Raw genomic sequence first — 13,411 nt, 5'->3', positions numbered from 1 at the left:
TCTGTATTCTGATGTCAGGTTTTTAAGAGGACTTGAGAGTAATGTGGCATGTTTCAATGACGGTGTCAATAGATCTTCAGCAGTGACAGATTACCAACACAGTAGGCTTTGCAGAATCCAATGTTCTCTGTATAGTAAAAACACTTCTGTTTTTCAGACTGAATGCCATAAAACAGTACTACTAATTTTTTTTGTATGCTGCCCATGCTTACACAGAAGGTATTATCACACTGAAAGCTTATTCCTGTCATTTTCTTGATAAGAAAAGTATGAAATGCCGTATCTTTTAGAACAGTGATAGTTTGATTAAAAAAAAAAAAAAAGCAACTAGGGAGTATGAAATATTGTGGGGCAAATATTGAATTCCAGACAGAAATGATGTGCTTTGAATTACCAGATGTGTGGCCTTTTCTGTAGTCTTGCAAATGTTATGAATCATTTTTAGAGTCAGCCAATACAACAGTGGGCATAAGTCTCTGAGAAAATGATCTTGTGGTGATTGGTAAAGATCACTTTCAGCAGCTGCTGCTGCTCTGACTTTTTTTTTCAGTGTATGTTTTAACAGTGAAATGAACTCTAGGGATACTCCCATGGAGAATATGAGGGCAAATTGAACTCAGATGTTTGGATTCATGTCAGAGATCCAAAGAGTTTCTATTAAGATGCAAATATGGTAGCAGGATTATTTTCAAAAGCATCCAGTCTTTTATGTTAGCTGTTTACTGAGTGTTTTTTTCCCCTGATTGTTTTGAAGGTGACCAGGAGGTCACCTTCAAACTTAAGGCATTTCAGATATTGCTGTGCATTTTAACTCTTATGCATTTGAGAAGGTTAATTTTTTCTTACCCACATGGTAAATTAAATACAATTTAGAGTGTATTTTAAATGTGAAATGAGATCCTTATCACCTATACTTCTCATGGTTTTCTGAAAGTATGGTGTGTGATGAAGCTAGTGTGTGTAAAATTTTCTGTTAGTGTTTACTATAAATTCATTTGCTTATTGTCTACCAAATGTTCATTTGGTGGATATTTAATAATTTAATTCAGATGTTTGACTCCTGCACTTCATGGTTGTATGACTTCTCCCACCCCTTCCAAAGGCTGCCAGAATCATGTCCCAGCTGTCAAAGGATTTAGTAGCTTGTGAAAGGGGAGGTCGGCCTTAATCCAAGCATTCCATTGAGCTGTTACAGAGTGGCCAAGATAAAAACAAATTACGCTTTTCCATAGCACCATAGCTTGGTGACATTCCCCAAGGCAGAGAGGAAAGAGGTCATTTTGTCCCTGAGGATATTCTGGAAGTGTTTCTTATGTGTTAAGGATGAGTAGAGTTCTAGAGCTTATATTCTGCTCTTTTGGCAGTACAGCAGTTTCATGGAAGTGCAGGGATGAAAGGGACCTCTCCAGGTTACTAGGAAAAGGTTAGGGATGAGCAGGCACCAATGCAGTGATGCTAAGATGTTCAGTCCTTCTGTCCAGTTCTCCTGCACAGCAGGGAGGGCACCAGCACTCCCCCAGCCCCAGTTCTCCTGACTGAAGCAGGTTTGAGTCTTGTGATGTGGTGAGAAAAACAGATTTGCTGACCTCATTTAGGCTATGCTGATGAGCAGCACAGGGCTGCTAGGTAAGTACACCTGACAGCACTGATTGCATGACTGGTGTGTGATTATTCCATTTCTTCATTTGTGACCTTCCTTTTTACCACCTTTTATACTTCCCTTTCTCTGGCCCAGTCTTCTCCCAGGTGAACAACTTGCCCCCTTCCCCTAACCAGTGTTCCCTGTTGATTCTAGCGTTGGTAACTGATGCACAGATGTGATACTGCTCTTACTGTTCCCTCAGTAATCTCAGCAGTGTATGGTACTTCTGTTGCTGTGACCCTGATGTTTGCGTGCGTCCACTCCCTCAGAGGTCTGTAGTGTTCCTCTTACTCAGTTGTCTGCAGAGTTCTGCTGTCTCTTAGTTCCCCTTAACCATGCTGGTTAAGTCCAGTCAGCCTTCATGGCACCGTCAGTAACTTCTGTCAGCTTCTCTCCCTGTTAGGTGCTGTGTCCAGTGATTTCTCAGGTCTCTCCAGTGGTCTTTCTCCTGTCCTGTTAGCTTACTCCTATGCCAGCACTGAGTGAGTTGGATGGATTTTGCCTGCAGCCCTTCAGAGGTGTGTTTTGTAGCATGGTCTTGTGTACCTGGATCATCCCTGACAAGTGCTTGTCTAAACTGTTCTTTTAAAAAAAAAAATAAAATTCAGGGACAGAAACTATATTTCTAGTTTCACTCTGATGTTTAGTTGTTACTCTGTTTTTCCCCAGATATCTGTTCTGTCTCCTTTTACTGCAAATTAAGCTTATTTTTTGTCCTTTTCTACTGTATTCATGGAGTAAAACTCATCACTTTTCCTTCATAGGAGAATTTTCACTGTTACCTTTCCAAAGTCTGGAAGACTGCTACCCTTTCAAAGTAGTTTAGACATCTCTCACGTCAAAATTATCTGGAGTCCTGTTTTCTGAAGCTCTGACGCTTTCTCTTGGATTTATGTCACTCCATATGTACATTAGTCTGGTGGAGTTATTTGTAAGTCACTCCACAAATTGTTACTGAAAATTGGATCATGCAGGAAACTTGATTCTAGTTTCCTATGTGATGCAAAAATCATATTTGAGATCTTGCTTGAAACATCCTCTTAGCCAAACATCTATTTCTCAATAGTTTTTCAGCTAATTTTTTTTGCTCGTTCTTCTCATGGTTTATTTGTTAAGACCAGGTCACCACCTCTGCTTTTGAAATTGTGGGGTGGGTTGAAAAATTAATTGAGGAGGTTGGCTACGATGCTTATCTCAAACAGGAAATTGTCATTCTTCACAATGTCATTCTTCACAAATTCATAGTGTTTTACCTTCTATACCGTTCCAGGACTTCTGAGTATTGGAAATGGGACGTCCGATCTGTTACTGTCTCAGTTTCTGCATTCTCCTCCTTTAAAGCTGCTGCTGTTTGCTCTTCTGCCATGCTCTGGGAGCTTGCTGCCTCTCCCCTTAGTTTGATATGTTGTGCTCTTCAATTAATCTAAAGCAAAGCCTCTTCTAATTGAATGTAATTAATTCTTCATCTGTGCAATATAAGAATACATGTAATTATTATTAAGAAATCCTTACTCTCCTTAACATCCAGCTGTTGTTCTACTTTGTTAGATGGCTTGTTAGAATTAACTGAGGTATTTTTCTTCAATTATTAAGATTTGCATTTGTTCTAGAGTCAATTGCTCTTTTTCTTTTAACTCTTTCCAGTTGAATAATGATTTTATAGCTTTCTTTCCCTCTGTCTTCTGAAATACCTATTAAAAAAACTCTTTTTTCTTCATGGTTTTCTTTGCCCCCTCCCAACTAAAACATGTTTTTGTCTCAGTCTTTCTAACTTTATCCCAAGTAATTGTGCATTTCCTTTTTACTTCATCACATTTTCACTTCCGAGGGCATTTTTGGTACAATTATATTCACCTCATTATGTTTCCTGTTAGTTCTCCAAGGCAATATGAATTTACTTTGATATGATCTCTTCTATTTGCTATTGTTTTGGCACACTTTTATTCCTTTCGCTATCTCCTAGGAAAGATGGTAAGCTCTAATTTTTGAGCATAACCTTTTTTTTTTACTGTTTTTCATATTAAATGGGACTTTTTCACCTTTCATAAAACTGCTTGCAGTCCTTTCCTCTTGAAAATCCTTTTGCATTTTTAATCAGTTTCACCAGTCTGTCAGAATTGAGTTCAAAATAGCTTCTTTGCAAATGCATTGTTTAGAAAGAATTATTCCCAGAGTGTATCAGGAACATAAGTAAATGCTCCTGTATGGATTTTTAAAGAAAATATCTTGAAGTCTCTATTGTCTTCTTCCTTCTTCTTCTACCTCCAGTGACTTTAAAACAACAACAAAAAAAAGGGCAGAGAGGTTTCCCAGCTGCGGTTTCCCAAGTTAAAAGAAGTTGTTAAGGTTCAAAGGCATACACTCAAAAGGTTAAAGGTAAATTTTAAATCATCTGTGCAAACATGTACTCACACTTATTCATGCTTAACAATACTTACCTCTTATGATTAAAGTATTTAAATACATGAATTTATTTCACAGGTTAAGTGCTCACTTAACAAGTAGTGTTCTTTAATAGCTTACTATTACCTTTTGTTCAGTGGCTATGTATTTAGTTTACACTGATCCTGTGTTGCTGTGAAGATGGTGCTGTTAATTTTTCTGTGTTTTTCCTTGGTCCTCAGCATGTAGATGTTTAAGGGTTCATAAATCTTAATCTGTCATCACAGTAATCTGAAGAAATCTGTGAAGGAACAATGGTTTTACACACTGATCTAGGTAAAAAATACCTGGTAGTTTTGGATTTCCGATGTAAGATGTACAAGATCTGCTCAATCAGAGTTCATGGCATTTTATGGTATTGTGTGTTTAGATCCTGTTAAATCCCTTGACAATGCAGGCTGCTAAATATATCTGCTAAGACAGTGGAAAAAATACATAATTGTGTACCACTTCTGAAAAATTAGGTTGCCAACAGCCTACCGAACAGCTTAGGTGGGGAGATAGAAACACAAATAATTCAATTTCTCAGGAGCAGCATTTAATTACTTTAATCACAGGACCTAAATCCCTTTTTTTTTTTTGCCTTCCTGCAAGCTGTCTAATTTTATTTTAAAAAATATAACTCAGTGGAGGATTTTCATTCTGTTATTTCATCAACGGGAAATGTTTGGAATTTGCATTGTAAAACTTTCATCAGTTTGGGTTTTGCTGGTTGTTAATAACACCACTGTTTCTCGTGGAGGACAGCTCTGACAATAATTGAGCAGTTCATACTTGACTAAACACTGGAGCTGTTGTTCACTGTTAGATTCTTTGCCTTTCAGTGGCATCTTTTTACTCAACTATGAGCTTTGCCATGAACAAAGAAAATGAGTATTGCGCTATTTCCTTTTCAGAGTAGCCTTTTTGCTTTGTCAAGATCTTTATACAGCCCAAGTGTGGACTGGGAGTGATTTTCTGTTCTTATGTGAACCCAGCCAGTGTTCTGGTGTGGTACACTGTTGAGCTCTGGCATATAGGATTTGCTAAAAGAAGCTCATTCCTGGAAGCTTTCATCCATTTCAGATGGGGAAAAGCTGTCTGTATTTCTTTTCCTATTTGTTATGTTTATTGTTTCATAGTATTTCTCTAAATAGTGGGATGCATGTAATAAGAATAAACTTACTCAAAAGACAGGACTATTAAATATTTGTTGTAAGTAATCTTTATTAAAAACCACTGTCTTCATTTAGTGTTCTTATTTAAAATGAAGTAATTTTTTTTGTATTCTCTGCTTATGATATCAGTTTAACATTTCAAAGCCAGCTGTCTGATGGCAAGTATATCAATGCAAACATTCTTTTCAGAGCACAGCATAGCATATAGGTCAGAGGAGGCATTTTTAACCGTATGTCCTTTAGATCAGTCATAAACTTCCACTGAATGGAAAGAACCTTTGACAAGAGGGGACAAAGGAGTCCTGCCACTGTATCATCTGTAATCCAAGGCTGCTGCATTTAAATAAAGAGGGGAGAAGAAAAAAAAAAAGTACGAAGAACAGGAGTCTGTCTGTACCACAGCTTGTGAAGCAGGGTTTGATCTGGGGAACAGTTTTAGAAAGTCACTGTTTTAAACCCCAGGGGTAGTTTTCTGGAACATCTGTGAGGAAGGTGATTTGTTTTGTTACAGGTGCCTTGTGGCATGTTGAAAATATACAAAATAGGACGTATCCAAGAATACGCTTTTGTTACCAGATGGTTTCCTGCAGAAGCAATGAACCCAGAGGAATGGATGTCACTTCTATTTTCATAGCTTCTGCACACATGCAGAGACACATAACTACCGATATGCTATGAGATACCCTTAAAAATCCTTTAGTCTGTAGACTCTAGTCCTTCTAAAACCCAAATTTCTCAAATACCCTTGTTTTTAGTTCCAGTGTGTGGCTGAGGGAGGTTTTCTTCTTTTTTTCAAGACTAAAGCTACAGGCAAAGCTCTAGACCAGTGAGAAAATCCAGAAGATTTTACAAGGTTAAAATGTGCATTTTGCAAACAAACAAAATGGGGAATAGTTTTGGGTGTTGGTTGTGCGATTGTCAGTGCTCCAGTTAAATACAAAACGGGTGCTGAAGAGTGGGTAGAGGGATGCCGCTATGTCTGCAGGGCGTACTGGCAGGAGAGCTGGCTGGTGCAACTAACTGGGAGCATATTCTTGTAAGAGGAAATTGTGTTCCCATGGGAAAATAAAGAATGGAGATTAAACCTTTGCAAGGAAGCGATTGAAAATAACATTTGACTTCCTCTGCAGTGGAGCCGTATCTGTGCAGTTACGTAACACAGGCTTTCAGGCATAGAGTTTGATGTTTCCAGAAACTTCATTATCAAACTGAGGCGTGTAGCAGAAGAGATTTTTTTTAGAGGGAGAGGCGTTTTTTTTATTTCTTCCTCTGCACCCAATGGAGATACCAGAAAGTCACCTTTTGTACTAGTCTGAATGTTGCACTTCCTTAGGAAGAACACAAAGAGCTCTCTATGTCCTTTGTGAGCAGAAATGCAGCTGCAGGTAGTAAAGTTCTTTATTAGAAAGTAAACTTCTTTATTTAGCAGCAGTGTTACTTACTTTATTATGAATCACTGTTAGCTATGTCTTCCTTTCTGCATTCTCTGTTACACTGAGAAGGGCAAAACTTCCTTCCCAGATCTAGTTTCATTGACACTTACTCAGTTTCACGAGCTCTGCCCTGCTGGCTGTGGGCCTCCTCCTTTGCTTTGTTGATGGGGAGAGACAATCCTGCCCCTGTCTACAAATAAATCTTCCCAGTCAGCGCACTGGGAAACTTTAAACCACCCTGTCTTGCTGTTTGGCATGGGGTCTGCATTCCAGTTCCTTTGATGAGGTTTTGGAAGTCGGTACCCCTGTGTCACTTCTGTCACTGTGCAGTCTGTAGCAAGGTACATGTTTATGGCTTTTTTTTTCCATTTTCAGTAAACCTCTTTTGTATGAGAAGATGCTTGGATTCAGATCGGAGCAGGGTCAGTGCAGGAATTTCTCACCACCAGGGTTTATTGACCAACAATGTTTAACTTCCAGTTCTTTCAGTAAAGGCTGAAGTCTAAGGACATTTTTAGGATGAATACTGAGAGACCACAGTTGCATTTGTATAATTTGCAAACTGAAATTTGGTTAACTTTGGTTGATCTCGCCTTTGTAACCACAGAGGCCAGACTGAGATTCTGCGACAGTTCTTGTGGGTCAATGTCCCTTTACAGCCCATGTAAGCAGCCTTCCTCTTCTGCAAGACAGCCTGGTTGTGGCTGCAAGGGGAGCGGGAACCTGTTGGTGCTGCGTTTCTCAGACAGACTGCTCTGGAGGGTGAGAAAGCATGCAGAGCTTTGAGCGCTGGTGGATGGTGCTGTCTGGCGGGTTCCAGTGCATGGGAGGAGGTGTTCAGGGAAGCGGTTTCTCCCTAAACAGCCATTCTTCCGCCCTCTCTGAGAAGAGAAAAAAAAAAAAAATGACAGGCTAAATGGAGTCGGTTGTTGACTGGCACTGACTGGTGAGTTACCTGTTGGATCTTGTTGACTTGAGTGACTAATTGGCAAGCTGCTGGAAATGTAAATGGACTTGCTAATGGATTTAGTCTGTGCCTTTGTGGACTGCTTGTAGAAAATGTTGGCTTGGGCCTCTTAATCTGCAACCTGCTACAAATTTCTTTTGAAAAATACGGAGCTGTAAAAGTCAGGATTATCGCCATTCTGTAAAATGTCTCTGCCTGAGCAGGTGAAGTTTTGTAAGGGCATCTGAAATTAGGAGGTATATCCAAAGCTGAAATCCTGCTTTAAGATACTGTTGGAAATGTTGGCTATAATGATCTCCTTAAGTGTTGTTGGCAATGATGATTTTTTTTTGCTGCTGTTCCCAGACTTACGTTAAAATTAAGTTAATTCTTTGGCCTGTCAGTAGTTGCAACAAATAGAATAGAAATAGTATAAGCAGTTTCAGATATTCGGTCCAAGGAATGTGTACATATTGCATTAGACATTTCTGAAAGTATTTGTGAAACCTTGATGTTCATAAAGCTGGTTAAGATAGTGTTACTTGAGACGTGACCCCTTTATATTGATCACTTAGGACTTACACATGCCATAGTTTGCTTGCTGGAATTTAAAATTGGGTATATATTCCTTTCAGGTAGGTTTGGGTAGCTTAAGGGTATAAGGAACAGAAAAGATTTTTTTTTTTTTGTGTGTGTGTGTAGAATAAAAAAATAACTCAAGAGTCATACAAAAGTTGTTGAAAGAGGCAGGAACATGCAGTTTGATATTAATTAATATTTAATTTGAATTCCTGATATATTTTCTTGAAAGTGATGGATTTTGACGTAAACTTCTTTAAGGGAAGGGTGTGTAATAAATATATTCAAAGGGTCCTTAGCTTTTTTGCTTATTTCCATGTACTGGGAAAATATTTTTTTATCTACTGATCTGTTATCTAGTTTTTTTAAAAAGTAGTGTATTTTGAGTTCCCAAGTTCTAAATACATGAAGTTAACAATGAATAATAGCATAAAAATGTGTACTTATTTATGAAATGAAAACAACTTTTTCTAGCTCTTTATGATAAGCATTGAATTCTAAATACTGGAAAACACTTCAAATTCCTCCTTATGTAATTTAATACTGTGCATATTGTAACTATGAATGTCTTCATGTATATGAGTCAGAAGAACAGATCTGTAAGTCACTATTAAATGTACCAGTCACATCTTGGTTGACAGTTTCTGTACGTACAAACTCACACACTCCTTTTAGTGAGGAAGAAATGTTCCTCCTATATTTTTATATGTGGGCCTGGTGTGAAGCTCCATAAGAATGATCAAAGAGCTGCAAAACCCCACTTCACCAAGAAATACTCATCAGCGCTGCTGTTTAACCCACTCAGAGAAAGCAAAGGGGGTGACAAATCATAAATATCGCTAGGGCAGGCAAATTTGTGTTGAAGAGGCATCTGTTACAAAAGTTTGTTTTAAGTTGAGCAAAATGAGAAGCATCTTTTTTTTTTTTTTTTTGGAAGGAGAGGCGGCTTGTTTTTCTTTTAATGAAAGAATTACTGGCTTATTTTACCACTGGCAACAGTGGAATCTTTATTTGTTGGCTGTCTTGGAGGGAACATCCCATTCTGATTTAAAGATTATTTTCTGCTTCAAACAAATACCTTCAGTGGTTCCCATGGTTAATGCTGCGCAGAAGTGTAGCAGACCAAGTGATTTGTAGCCAGCCCTTCTGGTTTGTGAACCTCAGCCTTTTCTGCCTGTGTTTTTTTTTTTTTCTTTCTGCAGCACCCGGTTGCTGGGTTTTTCCTGGACTCAGACTTCATGTTCAGCATGTGTCCATTGCCTGTTGACCTTAGGTTTCCCTTTCTGTTGTGTAAAAGTTCGAAAAACTAAGAAGCAACTTGTAGTTAGACGCTAATTTTTAAGTTTTTGACCATCTCAGTGCTTAGCTGCTGCCTTTAAGCACTTCCCTTTCTGAAAGCATTCTGTTTGGCTGGTACCTGCTAGCCTGGGCTCAGGCCTCCGCAGCCTGCGGCTCTCCTCATCCTCTCTAGGCTCCTCTGTGAGTACGCCTCACAGCACTTCTCCCTCACTTCGTCAGTAGAGAGGAAACTGGCAGAAGCAACTCAAACTTCTTGAAATTTTCCCAAACTGAAGGATTAATTCTGTCAGCCTCTGGAGAGGTTTTCTGCCTGGATTTGTGTGAATCCTTGCAGCCAAACCAAGAGAGGCTCTAAAAGGCCTCAATCCTTGCAGCCAAGCAAAGAGAGACTCTAAAGGCCTCAGGTGCTGTTGCTTGGGGTTGATCCAGTTATAAATACAAGTTGCTGTTTCCTTTCAGCCCCTTTAGAATTTCCAGGGAAGTTTTGGGAGCCTCACAAAACTGCATATCCTAAAAATGCCCTGGAGGCCCTGATAACTGCTTGAGTAAATAGGATGTATGTGGAGTGTGCCGGGTGGAATAGATCCTTCCTGTAACCGCATTTCTCAACTCCTCTTTAGGATGTTTGACTTCTCTGGCTGTCAGTCCTCCTTTTTCTTCTCCCATCAGGTGTGTGCTAAATGGTGCTTTAAGTGTTTCTGACAAAATTAGGAAGTGAATCCCCAAAGAAAGGGTTTGGGCCACAAGATCAAGTGCCCTGAAATTAGGGAATATCTGAGGATGACTGTGCAATGCTTAGTTTGGCCCAGACTTGCCCAATATTTGAGTTTCCAGCTAGATAAATAGGTTAGCATGCTGTTGAAAATTCAGGGTTGCTCTGGTTACGGTGAATTGGCAAGATGACTCCCACAGTAATCCCTGTGTGGCTCCAGGGCTGGGTGGGAGCAGACAGTGCTATTTGGATTTGTGCTGTGCCAGATCTCTAATATATCCCTCTTGTGTTTTATGATAAGAGCTTTTCAGAAGGCCAGATTAGGCCTGCAGTGTTTTATCTGAAACCTCTCAAACTTGGAAGGGGAAGAAAAAAGAAAAGAGAAAGACTTCTGCTGTATCTATGGTGGGCTTCCAGGGAGCTCTGTCTGGACTCCTGGCAGCCCAGCCCTGGGCTGGGGTGGCCACAGTGCTGGGACTGAACTGCCCTGGGGCTCTGCCTTGGCCCTGGGACCGCAAGGAACCCATCTGCTCCTCTGTACCTGCCATGCTCTCTATGCTTGTTCAGTGCTGCTCTTGTGTTCAAGAAATTCCAGCTTTTGCTGAAATTTCAAACATTTTTAAAATTCTAATTTGTGTTCGCACCAAGACCAAACCCAAACTTATAAATAAGCTAGCTTTCAATCTTAAAATGGCATGTCGTTTTCTTTTTTGTTTCTTTTGATAAATGGCCTCATAGCCATATTAAAAAGTGCAGTGATGGATGCTCTGAAAGAGACAGATGAAACTTTACCCAGTCAACTAAATTTCTCATTTCTTATCTCTACACCTCTTGATTTTGTAACTTAGGTTAACCTGAAGCTTTCTTAATGTAATTAAATTTAAATATTTAGAAATACCTATTTCAATTCCTAATGGTTTTAACTGTATATAAAAGCTTATTATTTACTACTCAGTTGTCCATTCTACAGCTGTTTCCTGAGTTTTTTGCGATGTTGCAGAAATGTGTGTCTCCTCAAATGAAAACTATTATTTTTTCTGTGTGACACATTCTGGTGTTCAGTTGTTGAGGCTGTTGACCTGATCTGCAAGACTGGCACAAGTAAAGCAGTTACTGTTTGGCTGCAGCCTGTCAATTTCTGCATTTGTTAATTTGTTTTAATTTTCCTGACAGTGGATTGAAAGAGAAGATAGAAAATTTAAAACCTTAAATGAACTCAGAGATGGGATTTTTTGAGTTAGGACTCAGTATCCCAACATGCTTTTTTTTTATAAGCCCCAGAGCTTGCTTGTCTTTTTTTTTTGATTGATGGTGCTAAAGTGACTTGTCTTTCTGGCAACAGAAGCTTAACCCTTGCTTTTTTTTTTTTTTTTTTTCCCTTTAGGCACTCAGTGTTACTGAAACTCTGATCAAACCTTTGGAAAGATTTAGGAAAGAGCAGCTAGGAGCTGTAAAGGTTTGTCCCTCGTTTGCCTTTATGATAAGTTTAATTTCTCTACTTGGATTGCAATGCAGTAATGACATGTATTTGGCAGAGGGAAACTGTTGTTTATATTTCATCTGTTCACACTTCTTTTCTACTTTGAGAACTTGCTTCAGAAACAAATGGAAAGTGTGCTTAAGAAGAGAAGAATGTGTCCTTTTCCTTCTTTCCTCCCCCTCCCTTATCTCTTCTGTCTGGAATAAGAGAAATACGGCTAACAGCCTAATGGGTAACTCTGATTCACTTTATTCTTATTTGCAGTTGCACAATCAAAAGCTGAAACGCATTAACTACCCAAAGGAGTTCATCTGTATGCTTCTAACCTTATTTTTGCATCCTGTAAAGTGAACATTGCTTTTATTTTACTTGAATAAAATCACTCACTGCTTTAAATATCACTCATTGTTTTAAATAAATCACTCATTGCTCTATGTGAGTGAGGAAAAAATAGCGATGGAGAGGCTTAAGACAGGATCTCATTCAAAGTACTTTTATTTTAGTGAAAGTTGTCAGTAACCTTTCTAAGGTTGCCACTACATTGTTTGTATTTATAAAACTAAGCCTCATGGGTTAAATACAGACTAGCAATTGGGTAAGTATAATAAGGACAATTTTCACCTTGCTGTATCTGTCCACCTTCCTTCTTACTGTTAAGAGATTTAAATACTTATTTGAAAAGGGGGAAGAATTACTGCTACTTATCACCATTTTCTGTTCCAAAACTCAGTTCATACATTTTTAAACTACCACTCTGCAGATGTTTTATTTTATAATGTCATGACTTCACCAGCAGTGATACGTAACATCTCAGATAACCTTTCAGTTTCAGGTGAGCTATACGTTTTGACTACAGCAGGAATGATTAACATGTTCTGAATTTGATTTCAGTGTTCATGCATGGAAAATACTCTGATAATAAATCATTGCAATTTAATAGTGCAGTGGTCTCTGGTCTTTTATGGATGTCAGAAGTTCGAACCAACATACAGTAAAAACTGTAATTTAGAGTCATCGAAGGAAAAAGAATTTGTTCTAGATATAGTATATCATCATAGTTATATTTAATGGATTATTTCAACAGAGTATTTGTGGTGTTAGAAGACATTACCATTTCTTGGGTGAGAATTGCTGTTTTATTTCATGATCTTCACTCGTTTCCTAGTCAGAGTTCTGTCCCTGATGTTTCTAGTGTGAAAATTTACGTTCACGTAGTCTGAATATCACATTTTGTTTGGATGCATGTGTCTTCCCTCGTCTCTCCCTGCAACTGTTTCCATGAAGTTGAAGCTCTTATTGGTAATTTGGCTGTTTTGTGGCTAGAACTCTCGGTGAATTTAAATAGAACGGTCTTGCTTAATTGTAGAACACAGAGAGAAAAATACTCTAAAAATATTTAACTCCTTGAATATTCTAACTGAATATTTATTCAGTGTAATCAAAGCACTGTCATTGGAAATATAGTTTTGCATAGCACTGAAAACCGTGTTACGCCCTCTAGTAGCAAAATGTATCTGGAACATTGTATGGGATGAGCCTTAGGAAAAATATATACGTATATATCTACTGTGATAAAAGTTAAATCTGTTGCCTCATATTTTCCTTTATTTTGCATCCCTTGTTGATGAAAAGGTCTGAATTAGGTTTAAGAAGACAAAAGAGGGGGAAAAGAAGTTAATCTCTGTAGTGTTTGAAGCTGAAAAACCTATTGAATTACTCCC

General features: G+C 38.5%; 1 protein-coding gene across 1 annotated transcript in view; it reads left to right on the top strand.

The window, feature by feature from the left end:
* The window catches only part of ARHGAP10 (Rho GTPase activating protein 10), a 143,773-nt gene that overhangs the window by 42,089 nt on the left and 88,273 nt on the right, over positions 1-13,411 (top strand). Inside the window, exon 4 of the mRNA XM_040554767.1 lies at positions 11,595-11,666. Coding sequence (XP_040410701.1) covers positions 11,595-11,666 — 72 coding nt within the window. The remainder of the gene's footprint in view (positions 1-11,594; positions 11,667-13,411) is intronic.

The sequence above is a fragment of the Cygnus olor genome, chromosome 4, assembly GCF_009769625.2.
Source record: "Cygnus olor isolate bCygOlo1 chromosome 4, bCygOlo1.pri.v2, whole genome shotgun sequence".
Taxonomy (NCBI): Eukaryota; Metazoa; Chordata; class Aves; order Anseriformes; family Anatidae; genus Cygnus; species Cygnus olor.
Note: the sequence above shows the minus strand (reverse complement) of the source record. Positions and strands in the feature narration are given on the sequence as shown.